The 18,774-nt window shown below is 33.4% G+C and overlaps 1 protein-coding gene across 3 annotated transcripts; it reads left to right on the forward strand.

Moving 5' to 3' along the window:
- Positions 1–9,789: 9,789 nt before the first annotated feature.
- LOC104244825 (WRKY transcription factor 72B-like) lies at positions 9,790–14,293 on the forward strand. 3 transcript variants are annotated; one of them, XM_009800324.2, is made up of 6 exons: positions 9,804–9,876; positions 10,102–10,167; positions 11,103–11,168; positions 11,337–11,882; positions 12,909–13,022; positions 13,350–14,293. In XM_009800324.2, the coding sequence occupies exons 3-6, from the start codon at positions 11,121–11,123 to the stop codon at positions 13,944–13,946; spliced, it is 1,305 nt and encodes a 434-aa protein (XP_009798626.1). In that variant the 5' UTR covers positions 9,804–9,876; positions 10,102–10,167; positions 11,103–11,120; the 3' UTR covers positions 13,947–14,293. The 3 variants fall into 3 exon arrangements, with proteins under 3 accessions (XP_070016511.1, XP_009798626.1, XP_070016512.1); XM_070160411.1 differs by having other exon boundaries at positions 10,102–10,162; XM_070160410.1 differs by lacking the exon at positions 10,102–10,167 and having other exon boundaries at positions 9,790–9,876.
- The last annotated feature ends 4,481 nt before the right edge of the window (positions 14,294–18,774 follow it).

The following is an 18,774-nucleotide window of genomic DNA, read 5'->3' on the forward strand; positions in this document are numbered from 1 at the left end:
CATTGGTCTGTTTCTCAAGAGCCCTTGGTTTGTGAAAGGTTGTACCTCTTGAAGAACCCTTTCCTCTCATCAGGTACTTTTTGAAATCTCTTGTGATCATAGCCATTTCATCATCCTCCAGATCTGAACCTTCAGCAATTTTGAGAGCCAAACTTCTTTCCTTCTTTAGTGCATCGTTTTTCATGGTTTGCCTTCTCAATTCATAGGCAGTAAGGTTTCCAATTAGTTCATCCAGCTTGAGGGTAGCAATGTTCTTTGATTCCTGAATAGCAGTGATTTTGCTTTCCCAAGAGACTGGCAGAACCCTTGTCAAAATCTTCTCAACTTTGTCTTCTTCAGGAATAATCCTTCCAAGAGACTTAAGTTCATTTGTCAGTGTGGTGAACCTTGTATACATCTCTTGGATGGTTTCTCCTTCCTTCATGGTAAAATTCTCATGCTGAGAATACAACAGTGTTCGTCTGGACCTCTTCACCTGAGGTGTTCCTTCATGAGCCACTTGCAAAGTGTCCCAGATTTCCTTAGCAGTGGTATAACTTTGAATTCTACTGTACTCATCTGGACCTAATCCACACACAAGCCATTTCTTGGCCTTGGCATTCTTCTCCTACTTCTTCAGGTCTTCAGCAGTGCAGTCAACTCTTGTCTTTGGCACATCCACTCCTTCAGCATTCTTCTTAGTGGTTGCTAGAGGACCATCAATGACTATGTCTCAGAGTTCATAGTCTTCTCCTATGATGTGATCCCTCATCCTGTTCTTCCACCACGAATAGTACTGACCATTGAAAAATGGAGGCCTAGCAGAAGATTGCCCTTCCCAATTCCCAGGTGGTGCACTCATGTTGATCTTTTCCTCAGGTGTTAGCCTTTTCAAGGATAACCCGCTCTAATATCAATTGATGTTCTAAACGTCAATATCACACAAGAGGAGAGGGGAGTGATTTGTGTGATACCCAATTTTTGTTCTAGAAGAACCTGGTTCTTCTAGGTGTTCTAACTACTAATATTTACGGAATAAAGAGTACATAAAATAAAGAACACATAGATTTTTACGTGGAAAACACCTGGCTCAAAAGGTGAAAAAATCACGACCTACTACTCAGTAGGATTTTCCCAAACTTACACTAAAATCACTAAGTCAAAATAGCATTTACAAAAACACTTTGTAAACCTAAGGATTAACTCTAATCCCATTGTGGCACACAGCCTCAACTGTTGCGACAACTTCAAGTTAGCTTATAACACTATAGGAAAATGGCAGAGTTCCGACCGTCAAAACGGTCGGAAATCACGAATTTTCGACTACTTTCCAACCAAAATTGGTCGGTCGAAAAACGGTTGGTCGGAAATCAATTTCCGACCGAATCTGTCAGTGATTTTCGACCAAAGTTGTCGGAACGTTCAAAAGACCTGACGTCCAAATATTCTCAAAATTTACCGACCTAATCAGTCGTAATAATATAAATAAAAATAATTATTTAGTTAAAATTAAATAATAAAAATATATAATTTTCAACCGAATCGGTCGGAAAATAATAATTAAAAAATAAATTTTATTTAATTTCCGATGAAATCCATCGAAAACGATTTAATATTAATTATTTTTTTAAAAAAATTGGGCTGGTGTCCTACTGTTTCTGTCGGAAATCAGTCAGAATTTTCTATAAAATTGGGTAGAATTCTGCCCAATTTTTTGCTACACCACTTGTCAAACTATTACAATACAATAACACCAACAATATCAACCATTAACACAATCTAAACCAATAATACCAATCATTAACACAACTTAAACCAACAATAGCAACTATTAAACCAAACTATTTTGGGCATAAAAACATCCAAATAGTAGGCCGCATTTAATTTTATTAACAAAATATAAAGTTGTCTCTCACAATCAAGTTTATCAATCAACCAAAGCATCACACCTAAACTACTACACATTAGATTCAGTTTATTCATCCTCATCATCAGATAGATCATGCTCATGTTTTCTCATGAATTTTGCATCTTAACAAATGTTCCGAATTGGGAGTCCAATTGTTGCTTCAAATCACGAATTTTCTTTCTCATATCTTCCATGTGATATTGATTTTAGAATAAGAAGAATTGGCTAAGAGTGGGTTTGGATGACCTATAGGTCGTCGACGTACTCCAAGTCCGTAGATTCTGCCTTTGTTTACTCCACTTGCTGCCTCTGTCCACAATGAAGTTATATCATTAGGTATTGGTTGAGTTGAAGGAGGCTGAGTTTGTTGTCATTCGTCCACCCTCTTATGATAATCTTCCTGAAATGAAAATATAACTATTATGTAAATAAATTAATATTAATAAATCATAAATAATTATGAAGTTAGTATTTTACATATGTGTTTGACCCACGCGTCTCCACCCAGTGTTCTCTTATACCATCCTTCTTCTTTTTCTTATGTGTCTCCTCGAAGACCTCAGTGTGACTCATATCTCGCCCTCTTTCCTTTTCCTTCATAACAAAAAGTATGAGTTAGACATTACAAACATAAAATTCTATATGTAAAACCAAGAAATTTTTTATAAGTAATTACCAATCTTAGTTTATAGGCCGCAAAACTAATCGAACCTCGAAAATACTATTTATTTCATTTTGATGTTGAGGATGCCATGTACACTTTGTCTACAATATAAAAAAGTAACATTAGATGAAAAAGATAATTATTTAAATAAATGTAATCAATTTTTAGCCTAAATTGATTCCACATTTGGTCTCTGATATTGTATGTTATCTGTCCCCAAGAATTCCACGGCTCATGATAAAATAGCTTCATAGAATCCACAACCAAATGTGTAGACTGAAAGGATGGCAAAAATCTGCATTAAAATTAACATATATATAATTAATAAACATCAAATAAATTCAAATATTTAGGATCTACAAAAATAATTATGCAAAAAACAAAAATTGATTAATCTACAGCAACAATTTAATAATTTAATGGATGAAACTGATAATAGATTTCAATTAAGCTTAATTCAATGAAAGTCAAAAGATATTAAAAAGGTTAGGAGTAAGACATATTGTCAAAAGTAGTCAACTAGCACTAAGAGTTTTAAAACATTCTTCGTACTTTCTCCCTTTAAAATTAGTACCTTCCCCAATATAATCAAATGAGATGAATTGCTATATATGTAACAACTTTACAAATTAGTTAGCAAAATTATTTAGTAAAATTATCCCCAACTTAGTAATGTTATCCCCAAATTAGTATGTAATTTACCAACATATAAATTTAATTTAACAATATATGACTCTAAATTCCAACATATAACTTTAACATATAACCCTAAATTACCAACATATAACTCTAATTACCAACATATACCTTTAATTTAACTACTAACAATAGTCATAGATTTACTTTAGCTAACACCAATCAATTTTTACAAACCAAACTAGGAGCAATTAAACAAAATCAGTGTATTTTTTTAAAAAATAATAACAAAGGAGGGCGAGGGAAAACTTACCTGGCAGTGAAGGGTCATCGACGGACCTGCAGTTGGGCGGCGGCGACTCCTGCTAGTTGATGGTTGCGGCAGAATTGGGTGGGGGAAAGTTTGAGTGAGAGAGAGAAGAGAGAAGGAAGAAAAGAGGGGAAGGAAAAGAATGGGGTCGCTGGAAGGTTTTTTTTAAAAACTTTCCGACCGATTCGGTCGGAAATTTGGTCAAAGTAGTCAACCCTTATTTTATTAAAACATTCCGACCGAATCGGTCGCTACGTATTATTTTTTTTTTAATTTTTTTTAATTGTTTCCAACCGAATTGGTCGCTAATAGTGATGCGTAATTTTCCGCCAAAATTTATGACGGATATAGATGGGATATTAGTCGTAACTATTATTAAAAATTAAAAAATATATTTTTATGCATTTTTCGACCGATTCCGTTGGAAATGTCCGACTACTTTTTTCCGTCGGAATATTTCGGTCGGAAATGGGCCATTTTTTAGTAGTGTAACTTGAACACTCAAATTACCTAATACACTTGCTTCTATAAAAGCTGAAAGGTACAATTTTAAACCACCTACTACAATTGAACTAGAATAAGAAAAAACGCAATGAAACTGGTTCTTCTATCTCGTTCAAGTAGCTTCAGGAGTGCACACTCAAATCTCACACAAATTGCTTGCAAAATCGCCTTTCTCTTTTGCTCTCAATTTAGTTTAACTTCTGCGTTTGTGCAATACCTGTAAAAGAGAACAATTACTGTCTTTTAATAGTTAGAAACCAGAGTTGGATTGGGACTCAATTTCTGATCTTTTATCGTAGTTGGGTCCTTGAAGATATCAAACTCTAACACTTTCTTTATCCGGATTGTGTTCTCTTCATATAAGGAGACTTTCTCCCCTTATCCAATATGCAACCTTTTCGATCAGATCAGGAGATATTGCTGCTTGATCAGTAGGACTTATCTCCTTCACGTGCATCTCACATATGTAAGTTGATCATGACAGTGCTTCACAAGATGGACCTGGTCCATGACTGAGTTCATTTGTCATTCTTCAAAACTTCACCTGTTTTTGGGCCAACACAGATATAGTGGGACAACATGTAAAATACAAGTGCAGTCATTGTTATTTAGCCTTGTTATTTTTCAAAATGTCTATCAAATTGCAAAATTTATGAACTAAATGATTGGTTGGATTCTTTTCCATGGAACATCCTTTAACTCGAGGTCAATGTTTAATGCTTCATTTGTACTTCAAGAATTTATCGTTTTAAGTTAAGGTTATGTCCAATAAATCTTGAAGTAGGGAGCATTTGTAGGCATATAAATTTATTAAAATTAAATTCATAAAATAATTTGGATTATATTTTAAATTCAAGATATATTGGTCCAAATAAATACTATGGGCTAATATAATTGAATTAATTATATAAGTCCAATATATATGGATTAAATAAATAAGTCTTAAACCATTGGGCTAACCCATTTAATTGGGCTAAAGTGATGAACTCACTTCATTAAGCCCAAGATGACATCTTCCTAGAGGCCAAGTTTGGTGTCACGTGTCAAATGACGTGGCACGCCGGAAGAGCCAATAGGATCATGCCACATGCCAAAATGACAAGGCATGCCAAGTCACACTAAAAGGCCAATGAAATCGCGCCACGTGTGCAAGTGACATGTTCTGGCCAATCAAATGCGGCCATGTCACACTTCAATTTGATTGGTCGGAAAGAGTTTGTTCTTATCATAACTCTTCCTTTCCACAACTATAAATAGGGGTCTTCAAACTCAGAAAAGACACCAGAAGTTATAACAAGAAGCAAGAGAGAGCTCGTGGATCAAACGCCGCAAATTTCTCTATAAGTTTCAAGCTTCAAGTAATCAAGTTCAAAAAATCAAGTTCAAGTTCAAGTTCAAGCTCAAGAACGAAGAACGAATCAAGGTCAAGTTCAAGAACATGATCATCGTTCGTGGAAACAAATATAGATTCAAGATCAAGCTCAAAGGCCCTTGAATTTATTTACTATTGAAAAGTAGAATCAGAGGAATCATAGAGATCGTAACACTCTAATATTCGAAATAAAATATTACGATTGTTGCGACATTTCGGCCTTGATTTTATTTTCTCGACGCAATTTATTGTCTATAGAATCTTACATATTTTTGTATCTATTGTGGTCTTATTTATTTTCTAGTACTAGTTGGACAAAATGTCTATTCTAAGAGCATGTTTGGAAAGCCACCTTGGAAATAGATTTGGGTGTAATTGAGTGTAATTACATAGTTTGACATGTTTGTTTGGCCAAATAATTACTTGGTCAACATGAAATTTGGTGTAATTGGAGGGGTATAATTACACTCTCCAATTCTCAAGGGGGAGGTGAGAATTGGTGGTAATTACAGTGTGCAATTACAAGATTATTTTTTAGTTTCTTTCCTTTTTGTTTTATTTTAATTTATTTTTTATAACTTTTTATTTCTATTATTTTATTTTTAATTTTATTTTTACTTTTTAATTTCTTTTGAAATTTTAAAATATATTTGTATTTGTACATTATTTATCTTTTGTTTCTCTATCTTTACATCTTGTGATTCCATGTAATTGCTTATATTTTATTTTTTATTTTTTGAAACTACACCTCCTAATATTAAAAATATTAATGAGTCATTAACAGACTTGGCATATAATGAGTGATGCAATTAAAGTGAAATTTCATTGTTGAATATGGTTATAAACTTGTCATGTTTTCTAATCTTAAGTTGCAGTGGAACTTACTATATTATGTCGGAATTTGACATATGTTAAACTATTTTTTTTTGAATTTTGAAATTGTATTATATTCATGGTTCTAATTTACTTGTTTTAGTAGTATTGGCTCACATTGCATGTTGTTCATTTTTTAGTTAGAATTAATAGATTAGTTTTGTAAAATATTTGACTAATGTTATGACATTATATTTATAAGTTAATTTATTTTATCAAACATGAATTCCATGATGTTCTTATAAAACGTATATCTTAAATTTTTGTAAGTATCTAAACTAAATATTATTAATTTAAAAAAAATATATAAATTATTTTTACAATATTAGTTATAAATATATGATTACTAAATTAATGTATATTCATGAAAAAATATACATCTTAAATACCAAATATAATATCATTTATACTTATAAAAATTTATAGGTATATATTTATTATATTAACTTTAAGTTTTGATAATTACTTAATTTAAAATTTAATTTAATTATGTAATTACATTTGTGCAGTCAAACAGTAAACATGTAATTACACTATGACAAACAAACAGATCGTCGTAATTATACAACTGTGTAATTACTAGATTGTGTAATTACTACCCTAGTAATTACACCAATTCCAATTATATGGTGGCTTTCCAAACAGACTCTAAACTTTTTTTTCTAGGGAGGGGTAGGCCATAAGTATGCAAAAGATCCTTGATAAAATTTGAATTTGTGCAAATATTCCTATGGGTTCGACCATTAATTACGTGACAACTCAATCTCATCTTTTTACAAGTATCTAATGCTTCAAATCAATTTTCTTTACCAATTTATTTTTTTCCAATTTACGACAAAAAAAGATTATTTAGTCCTACGATGGCAAACAGAATTGCGACTCTTGGATTAGACACATATTATAGTCTTTTTTCTTGAATTTTCACGTACTTCCAGCAAATTCCAAGCCTATAACTTTCCCACGTACTTATCTTTTTTGGAATAATACTAAGAAAAAGATTCTACAGTCTAGAAGAAAAGGGTTGACAGACCCTTTCAATTGTCGCAGATTTCCAAATTTCCCTTTGGAAAAATAAATTGACGAAAAAAACAAATGATCTATTCAAAGCATACGATAGAGGTTTCACACTTAAACAACTTATGAAAACGCCACTGGTTTGTCCTCCTCATAAGTAAAGTAATGACTAACAAGTCTAAGTGGGCGTTTGGAGGGTTAATTTCACTTATGTAATTATGTTTCAATTTCACTAAAGTCACTCAATTATTTTTTATCACTTAAAAGTAACTAAACTTTCACATTATCACTTAAAAATTATTTTGGCTCAAAACCCTACCATAAATATGACATGACATAAAATTTAATGAGAAAAAAATCAAAAATAAATATCACATAAGCTTAAATAGACCATACCCACTTTAGATCCATTTCTCTCTTAATTTAATTTGACCCATAACCCAAATGGGTTTCAATAGCTGGGGAAAAAACACATACCCCTAATAAAATTAGGTCTTGTGTTTTTTTGTGGGATTTTTATCGTACAAATATAATGTTTCTTTTGTGTAAACAATTGCAATAGGTTATCTGTAATTGCATGTCCATCGTGAAAATAGACTCTTATTAGCCTTATTATTCTTGTATGCTTATAATACATTAATATGTTACGTAAGATGAATACAATACTATTTTAATTTCATTAGAAAATTATAAATATGTTATGTAAATTGGATACAGTCATTTTTTAACTTCAGTAGATTTATAAAACGACTCGGATGGAGCTTACAAACAAGATAAGATTTTTTTTAGTATAGAATAATTATAAATAGACATTATGTAACAGAAAAGACAAGAATTTTGTAGTATAGGATAATCATTTTAAACTAATGTAAAATGTAATATTTTTTTTTTATTGAAAACATTTGGGTTATGGGTCAAATCACATTAAGGAAGAAATGGATCTAAAGTGGGTATAGTCCATTTAAGTTTATGTGCATTTATTTTTTTGATTTTTCTCATTAAATTTTATGCCATGTCATATTTTTGGTAGGGGTTTGAGCCAAAATGATTTTTAAGTTGAGCCAAAATGATTTTTAAGTGACATTGTGAAAGTTTAGTTACTTTTAAGTGACAAAAAATAGTTGAGTGACTTTAGTGAACTTGAAACGTAGTTGAGTGACCATCAGTGAAATTAACCCGGCGTTTGGACATAAGAATCATAAAATTCCAAAAAAAGGTAAAAGAAAAATTTCAAGTGAAAATGATATTTGAAAATTAGAGTTGTGTTTGGACATGAATACAATTTTTGGGTTGTTTTTGAAATTTTGTGAATGATCTGAGTGAAAATTTTGAAAAATAGCTTTTTGGAGTTTTCAAATTTTCGAAAATTTTCAAAATTCATTTTCAAGTGAAAATTGAATTTTTTTTGTCCAAACACTAATTTCGAAGAAAAGTGAATATTTTTCGAAAAAAGTGAAAAAAATTCTTATGTCTAAACGGGCTCTTGAGTAGTTGGTTGTGAAATTTACATGCACTCTATCGTTATTCTAGTGTCGAGCTTGCCTTCTCAACACTTACGATAAGATATAGGTTAATCTCACATAAAGAGGGATTACAGTGTAAAGAGTTTAAATACTCTACATAACTATGATCAGCGTTACATCATCACTAAGATTACAGAGTAGAGAGTTTGCTTTCAGATTTTAATAAGTTTAATTCATAATTTATTCTCTCATTTCATTATTTTTTTCTATTTATTTTAGTTGTTAGGGGCATGTCGGATTGAGGCTATGGGTGGTAGGTGGTGTTATACTTTCTATGTGTATGTTAAGAAATTAAAAAATAAATGCAAAATAAATTACACCATTTTTCAGGGAAAAAATTACACCATTCCCTCACTTATGAACCGAAATCATTTTTCTTATAATTATCTTAACTTTTAAATTCATATCATTTGCTCCAAGCATCAATCAACTATTATTATCTATTTTTAATACTAAAACTTTCCATCAAAATATTATCTGTTTTGCTAATATTATTATTAATTACTTTTAATAAATATGTCTTTTGAAAAATATATGATCAAGCGCCGAAAAACAAATGATACATTTTTTCGCGAAAAATGATTTCCACCGTACCACCCCATGTAGTCAAGAAGAGGGGCTATTAGTTTTGACGGAAATTAATGAATTGACGTTCATTTGGCGTACGAATCTTTCCATTAAGAATGATTGTATTCAAACCAAGCAGGATGGCTGCAAATATAATTTTCTCTCTTGTCTCTCTCCAAAGCGTTGAAATTAGAATATATCAATCTGCCATTTGAATTAGTTGCATGGATGAAATAGAAAATGATAAAAATACAAAGTTGAAGAAACTTGGTTAGTTGACTAGTTGACATTTTTATTTAGGGGGGAGTGTAACATGCCAATATAATAACTCTAATTTAGACTTTTATTTTTGTCGTCTCTACCTGTTTTAGAAGAAAAAAATATTGTTAAGATTTGGTGGCTGTCCTATAAGAAGAGTTCTCTAAAGAGAAGAAAGTCTGCAGATGCTAAGAGTGAGTATAGCTCAAAGAGACATGCTAAGGAAACATAGCTAGCGCAGTGGATTCTATTACTACTAAGATCAAGGTAAGAATTATAAGATTTATGTTAGAGTTTAAGTTATATCTATCATCGGTGTAAAGAATTTTTTAAACTATCATGTCACTCAAACATATCTACAGATAAGTCTCTATCTTGTAAAAATTCATTATATATATTGACGGTTTATGTAACATAAACAGTAGTTGTAAGAGCTTTTTTCCCCATAAATTTCATCATCTTCTTGTTATATGATCATCTTTATATATGCAGATCTAGTGTCTATGAGCCGAGGGTCTTTTGGAAATAGTCTCTCTACCCCGGAGGGGTAGGGGTAAGGTCTGCGTACACTCTACCCTCCCAGACTCTACTGGTGGAATTTTACTGGGTTGTTGTTGTTGTCTTTATATATGCAGACTTCTTCTTCTGCTGCTGCCACCATAATTTTTACTTTTTCTTCTTTATCCATCATTTGTTAATATGAATAAGTTGCAGGATTTCATTATTTCTCTTTGAAGATACAATCAAAGGGAGCTGTGTAAATTATCGACATATATGGTTTTTATTTTAAGATTTCATGCGTGAAGATCTTCGATCAATAAATCTTAATTAAGAAGTCATGTTCATAGGAAGGAAGTAATTTTCTATTAAAAATCCTAGGTGAATATATCTCTATATATCTATATTTATATATATAATGTGAATATACCTCTATATTTACATATATAAATATATCAGCAACTAGTGGAAGCAATTTTCTTTTAAAAATTCATGGTGAATATTCTATATTTACATATATAAATGTGGATCGAAATGCTTAGGGATAATGAAAAAGAGACAAAAGGGACGAGAAAGAGAAGAGCTAAAGGAGAGTTCCTTTTCTTTCTTAATTTTTCTAATAAATAAATAATATGAGCAATTTGTCTGGAACTATGTGCACACTAGTGAATTGTTTAATAGTCATCGGTTAGAGTTCATATTATTTAATACTGAGATTACACCACGTGGTGGTGACTTTGTATTATTCTTGAGAGATACTTTATTCAACTTGGGCTGGTCACCAGTTCCAGAAGAAAACAACTATATATATATATAACACTTGGTCAATAACTTATAGTAGATCTAGTACTAAAGAGTGGAGTAATATTTTGAGCCGAAATGACATGTTTGTCCTTTTATCCCCCCCCCCCCCCCCAAAGCACATCGTATTTCACATTTCATCTGTATTAATTAGTCATTCTTTGGGTCCAAATTAATATATCATGTTCATGCAGGCAACTCTAACAACCACCATGAATACCAATTCAAGAGACTCTTCCTTAACCTATAAGAAAAATCAGGTATACACTTGGTATATATATAGATACTGTGTTTGTGAATAGATGACAAAAATCTTGAATGCAATATATATATATATATATATATATATATATATATATATATATAAAATTTTAGTTCGAATCCAAGTGTAGCTAATTTGGTGCTAAGTCGTGTACATGTTTTATCAGGAGGATCAGCTGAATTCAACAAAAGCTCAGATTGGCGAAGCGAAAGAAGAAAACGAAAAACTAAAGTCCATGCTATCTAAAATCATGAAGGATTACCAATCTTTACAAATGCATTTTCAAGGCATATCTCATAAACCTCAAAATTCAAAGGATATTATTGCAACAAGTATTGAACAAGAAGAAGAAGTGGACCTTGTTTCACTTAGCCTAGGGAGAAGTTCAAGAGAGTTCAAGCAAGATGAAAAAGAATATGATCAAAATGAGTGTAAAGATATTAAAAAGCAAAGTAAATTATTTGATGGGCTTGAGCTGGGTTTGGACTGCAGATTTAGTCTAGATTTTACTGAAGTCACGAAAAATTATGATGATAGCCCAGAAAATAGCTTCGAGGAATCAAAGAAGGAGCATATCACTGAACCATGTGTACAAAATTACACTAGTTCAAAAATGCCACGAATTTGTGGAGATGAGGATGAAGATTTTCTGCAGCAGAACCCTCAAAAGAAAGCTAGGGTATCTATAAGAGCTGTGTGTGACACTACTACGGTAAGTAATCACTCAATACTCAATATGCTTCATTGAAATTGTCTATAAAGAAAATCGGGGCAAGTGCAAATATAGCCATTTACATGGATGCTATTTAGAGATTTGTCAATATTTATTTTGTTCTGAAATTTTAAACTAAAAATCTTAACTTCAGGACCGTTTAGAACACTTTTGTCCCCAAGAAATGAACTGAAAAACTGAAATTTAGGATGCACTCACTAATTTTTTAATAACAATCCTTTGGAGTGGCTACGTGGTGGCATTTCTATGAGAAAATCTTGATGTCCTATAAGTATATGTTAAAGGAATTGATGGTTTTATCTGCTAAATAGAGAAAGTACTTATTACTCAACCAAAATCACATTAATCATGTAATGAAAACAAAGATTGTATTCACTTTGTATCTAACACTCCTACTAATTTAAAACGTTCAAAATTTTTTGTACTATATTTTGATATGATATTTTCGATATCAATCTAATTCTGCAAGAACTATTTTAAGATCATTCTGCACCACTACACTTGTAATATAAATGTTAAATAATTGGCATATTGTTACTCCATTGTCCAGTAATCTGGTAGTATCACTTAAAATGGGATGGATGAAATGATATGTTATGGATCTAGTCCAATGTTTAAAAATTAGTTAATCGGTAAAGATAGATGTACTTGATGCCCCGCCCAAGGTAAGACCGGTTTTCGCGCAAGCAGCTGCGCTCTTGCTTCTTGCCCAAAGTATAAAGAAAGTCAAGATTGTTCTTGTGGAGAAAAACCTACTTCCTTGCTCTTGTTCCTTTTGGGAATGCAAGATTTTTTATTTTTCTAGTTAGGATGGATTGGTCGTACAATGGGAATTCCAAGCCGTAAAAGGTAAAGTGAATTCCTATGACTCCTCTCACTCCAGCGAACCGGACCGGGAGAGAGAAAGAATTCTTTTTTCAAGGCTGCGGGTGGGCATATCCACATGAAGTTGGTACTCAATAAGATGTTAGATGTGAAATTAATGGAGTTGCAAATTAAATGCAGATGAATGATGGATGTCAATGGAGAAAATATGGACAAAAAATAGCAAAAGGGAATCCATGTCCTAGGGCATACTACCGTTGCACTGTCTCCCCATCCTGCCCTGTCAGAAAACAGGTAATTACATCAACTGTTTCTTGATTAGGACTTAAGCAATATTATATACATGTAAATGTTTTTACGCTATCCGTGTACGTAAATATAGTATATATGTAGAAAGAGAGTTTAACCTATTATAGTATATTATTCGGAGTACCATTGTTATCAAGTTATCATTGAGGTTTACAGCTAATCAATTTCCATATAAATAATTTGTAAATAATTTTTATACCGGCAATACATAAAATTTAGACTCCATGCAATAATAGTGTTCACTCTTAATATGATGATTCTTTCTCTAGGTTTTCTGACCCTCTTCTCTTCATATTTTGTGATCCAACACAGGTTCAAAGGTGTTTTGAAGACATGTCCATATTGATCACCACCTATGAAGGAACACACAATCACCCCCTTCCATTTTCAGCCACTGCCATGGCTTCCACCACCTCTGCTGCTGCCTCTATGCTTAGTTGCACCTCCTCCTCAACATCACAACAAGGGATAACAGATGCTAATAATAATAATCTTAATGGGTTCAACTTCACCACTTCAAATTGTAATAACTTAGCCACACATGCACCAAATACTTTTTACTTACCAAAAACTTCCATTTCCACATCCCAAACACACCCTACAATCACTCTTGATTTCACTACTGTTCCTGCTACAACATCATCATCTACTCATACATTCTCTTCTCAAAGATATTCTTCCACTTCTCTCAATTTCTCCACACTACCATCAACTCCTCCTTCTTCTTCCTTCATTAATTCCTTCAAAAGCCAAGTTGGCGCTTCATATCTTGGGAGGCCATGCTTTTCTCAGCCCTTCACTTCCAACAACACTCGGAATACGGAGGACAGTGATGGAGCCAGAAATTCTAACATGTGGATTCAAAAAAGGTCAAAAGTGTCGCACCTAGGATTTGACTCTGTGACCTAAAGCAAAATTTTGAACCACTTTTACGCTTAACTAGAATCTGCCTTAATGTTAATGGAAATAAAAAATTCCTATACACAAAAGTATTTGCTTTTGATCAATTTTGTATAGTGTAATTTTCCGACAAAGGAGATTTTTGCATCAACCATGGCCATTTCTATTTAAGGACCCGAGTCTTGGATCGATCTTTGTTGCTGCAATTTCATCAATAGTTTGCAATGGTTTGTGTTCGAGGAAGTAATTTTCTTGAAGAGAACTCAAGCAAAAATTTAAATCGGTAGAGAATTTCCATCAAATATGAAATATGTATCAACCATACAAGAGTAATGGAATTTTGAGATACTTGAACATGTTTCGCCCATGCAATTTCGAGAAAGGAAACTCGGTATTTTTTGGGTAAATAACTCAATATTAACCAAGTGTACCACTAAATATTTTTGGAGTATAGGGGCCAGTAGTTAACATTAGATTAATTTTAAGAAATATGTACATAAAATACGTAATTTGACGGATCGGCCATGGATTCACGTGCCCTATAAATTAGTCAATAGATCCGCCTAATCTATAAAAAAGTTGTTTTTATTATAAATTTATTATTTGAAACCTATTAAACACTACTAATAAATTGGTCAAATAATTAACTTGTTTTTTTCAGCACAAATAACCAACTAAATATTTTCTTATTGAAAAAAAAAGTGAACCTAGTAGCCAATAAACTCTAAGGGGTCGTTTGACAGGGTGCATAAGAATAATGCTGAATAAGGTGTATTAGTAATGCAGTATTAGCTATGCTGATATTAGTTATAATTTTTTTATTCATTGTTTGGTTTGATGTATTAAAGCATTGTACAATTTCTAAAAGATTTGTTTGTTTACAAAAATACTCTCATAACCAATCCATCACTTTATCTTTTTAAAAGAAACATATATTGAAGAATATTTTTATATAAAAAAGGTTTTAAAAAATAATTATTTGATTTGTCTACATATATTATAGTATAGAACTGAATATTAAGAGAGAAAGACCACACCTTCTCTATTCTCTAACCAAAATAGCATCCCAAATTGCCACATCTCTACTCCCGACAGAGGACCCAACCTCTAAAATTTCACCGGAACCACCAGACCACTCTACTGAAGTCATTCAAATGGAAATGGATGAGGATACTCCTCAAAAAATTCTTTCAAGGAAATCCTACTAGAAAGGAACCTAATTTCCTCCACATCGTATGAGCTCAATCACTCTTCTCCCCTGTTATAATTAAACGCGGGGAATATCCCTACTCTTTTGACAAAAGAAGACAAAAATAGGTTGTATCTCCCGTGAAAAAACTCATTAATAGTGAAACTATTTAGAAAAAAAATCTCACACTAGTTGCTGCCAGCAAAGCTTGCGCAACCATGGAATCCCACTGAACCCCAAACCATCACTGATCTGAGATGGGATTATTTCATTGTGAAATTTAATCTTGAAGAAAGCATGAATAAGGTCCCGACAGAGAGGCCATGGTTTGTGAGGGGCCATTTCCTTTCTGTACGCCGGTGGGAATCCAACTTTGTTCCGGCAGAGTTCAAATTAGCTATTACAACAATTTATATTAGACTCCCACAACTACCAACAAAATTTTATGATAGAGCAATCCTAGAACAAGTGGGCAATAGAATTGGTAAATTTCTGAAAATAGACACATGTACCTTATCCACTCTAAGGGTCCGTATGCTAGAATTTGTGTCCAAGTTTCCCTTGATATTCCTGTCACCACCTATGTTACCATCGACACCCATAACCAACCCATCCTATATGAGGGGGAAGGGATCCTTGGCGAGGGATGTGGGAGAATTGGCCATACCCTACGAAATTGCTCATTCCTCCCCAAGCTTAAGGAACTAAATAATCTGGTAGATCCAAAAAATACCACACCAAGTGACGGAACAGTCCTAGATGAGGACTCCCTATGGCGATAGTTCCCTTCACGCGGAACAAAAAAAGATTGCACAAGGGAAATCGCACACAACGACTAGCCGGAGCAACAACGAAGCAGATCCCAACCCAGGTAAAGCGGTACAGTAAAGACACAAGTACGTTCCTTGACCTGGTAGCCACCACCACCAATGGGAGCAACCCTGAGGCCCATAAAGAACTGGACCTAGGTAGCCAGTTGGGCTCTCACGGGCAGGCTCTAGGGAACCACTAAAAATTGAGGCCATCTTAGGCCAATCCTGACAAAAGCCCAACACCATACTTGGGCCAAGTCAAATCAAATGCCTCCTCACACGCCAAAATCACTAGGCTGAAACGACATCTGCCTTCAAGCATAATTCCAAAAGATGCTATTTTAGAGAATATTTTCACCCTAAAAAATCCCAACTCAATCTACAAAAATCGAATTGAAGATTTCACCCCTCCACCCGCACCCACACCCCTCTTCCTTGACTCTGGTTTCTCTAAATCGGGTACTCTTACACATAAAGAGAGTATCTCTTTTCCATACTAACGTGCTTACACCAGCACGACACCCAAATCGCCCCAATCTCTTCTCCGATCATGCCTCTTCCAGTAGAGGCAATCAAGTGCCTATTACAAATTAAATGCCCAATACTATCAATGAGGTGACACTCCTTGTCAATCCCTCAAGATTGATTGCAGAAGGCAAATCGCCTCACGCGAAACCCAAAGAAGGAGAGATGACTTATAACCAAGTACCCCTTCCCCCTATCATTAATCCAAGCCAAACCAACGGACTCCTCCAAGTTGATCTTCCCCATGAAAAACAACACTCCCTCTTCCCAAGCCCAAACCATAGCTCCAATAACCATCTCCTCCACTCTACTGCCACCGGAACTCACGCCGGAGTCGTGACTGGAGATGGCTTTTCAGGGTCACTCCAAAATCTCCAAGTGATGGTAGAGATTGTCATGATGGAAGTAACCATCCAAAACCCTTGCTACTTAGCATGCTTGGCGACCCAACAATCACTCTTGATTTCACTACTGTCCTAACAACAACAACATCATCATCTACTAATACATTCTCTTCTCAAAGATATTCTTCCACTTATCTCAATTTCTCTACACTACCATCAACTCCTCCTCCTTCTTCCTTCATTAATTCCTTCAAAAGCCAAGTTGGCGCTTCATATCTTGGGAGGCCATGGTTTACTGAGGCCTTCACTTCCAACAACACTCAGAATACGGAGGACAATGATGGAGCCAGAAATTCTAACATGTGGATTCAGAGGCGGATCCAGGATTTGAGGCTTATGGGTTCCTACAGTAATTTCAGATTAATATACAATAATAACTAGGTTCACAGTCACATATTTACCAATATTTAGTGAATTTCTTAATATAAATATAGAGTCTATGCAAGAGTTACTGGGTTCCCGGGAACCCGTAGTCTATGCACTAGGTCTGCCCCTGTGTGGATTCAAAAAAATTCAAAAGTGTCGCACCTAAGATTTGACTCGTGACCTAAAGCAAAATTTTGAACCACTTTTTTCACTTAACTAGAATCTTCCTTTATTTTAAGGGAAATCAAAAATTTATATACACAAAAATATTTGCTTTTGATCAATTTTGTACAATGTAATTTTCCGACAAAAGAGATTTTTGCATCAACCACGACCATTTCTATTTAAGGACCCGAGTCTTGGATCGATGCTGCAATTTCTTCAATAGTTTGTAATGGTTTGTGTTCGAGAAAGTAATTTTCGTGAAGAGAACTAGCAAAAATTTAAATAGGAAGAGAATTTTCCATCAATATGAAATATGTATCAACCATATAAGAGTAATGGAATTTTGAGGTACTCGAACATGTTTCGCCATGCAATTTTGAGAAAGGAAACTCGGTATTTTTTTTGGAGTAAATAAATCAATATTAACCAAGTGCACCACTAAAGATTTTTGGAGCATAGCAATCAATAGTTAATATTAAATTAATTCCAAGAAATATATATATATATATATATATATATATATATATATATAATACTTTGTTCACATGCCATATAAATTAGGCAATAGATCCGCCTAATCATCCTATAAAAAAGTTGTTTTATTACAAAGTTATTATTTGAAACCTATTAAACACTACTAATAAATTGGTCAAATAATAAACTTGTTTTTTTTCAGCACAAATAACCAACTACATATTTTCTTTATTGAAAAAAGAGGTGAACCCCAGTAGCCAATAAACTCTAATTGCAAGTTCAGTGCCACGTTGAGTAAGACCTCAGACGTGGCAGAGCTATAGAAACCAGCTAATTAACTGCCAATATTTCTTGGAACTTGGAAGCAACACAGAGTACCATACCACACAACATAAACTTGACAGTTCTCACACAGATCTTTCAGAGAAGATGTTGCGGAAGCAGAGAGGTAAGTTTTTGGATTAGGCTTTTTTTTTGTCCATTTTATCATTTTCTTTCCTTCTTTTAAACCAATTGATCATGTTTAGTGTTTGGCCATTGTGTTGCTAGTCATTGCTAGTATAATGATCAGTCTTAAACATTTAACTATGCAAATAAAGTCTTATATTGATAGCTGAAAAGATTAGACAATTAATTACATATCCTAATGACGTGAGGTCATTTAGGAAAAACTGTACGAGGCTTGGTTTAAAGTGTATAATATCAGAACATGCTAAGAATATTTTGGGGCTGGTTGAGCCTAACATATACTACATAGAAAATACTAAAAGGAGACAAATTGACTTTACTGGTCCTAGGAATAAATTCTTGGGATATTTTGCAGCTATATAGAATCGACTCGTATAAATAACTGTCATTTAATGTTGCATTCAACAAAAATTGCTTAGGCATGATAGAAGATG

This window comes from Nicotiana sylvestris, chromosome 10 (genome assembly GCF_000393655.2).
Source record: "Nicotiana sylvestris chromosome 10, ASM39365v2, whole genome shotgun sequence".
Lineage (NCBI taxonomy): Eukaryota > Viridiplantae > Streptophyta > Magnoliopsida > Solanales > Solanaceae > Nicotiana > Nicotiana sylvestris.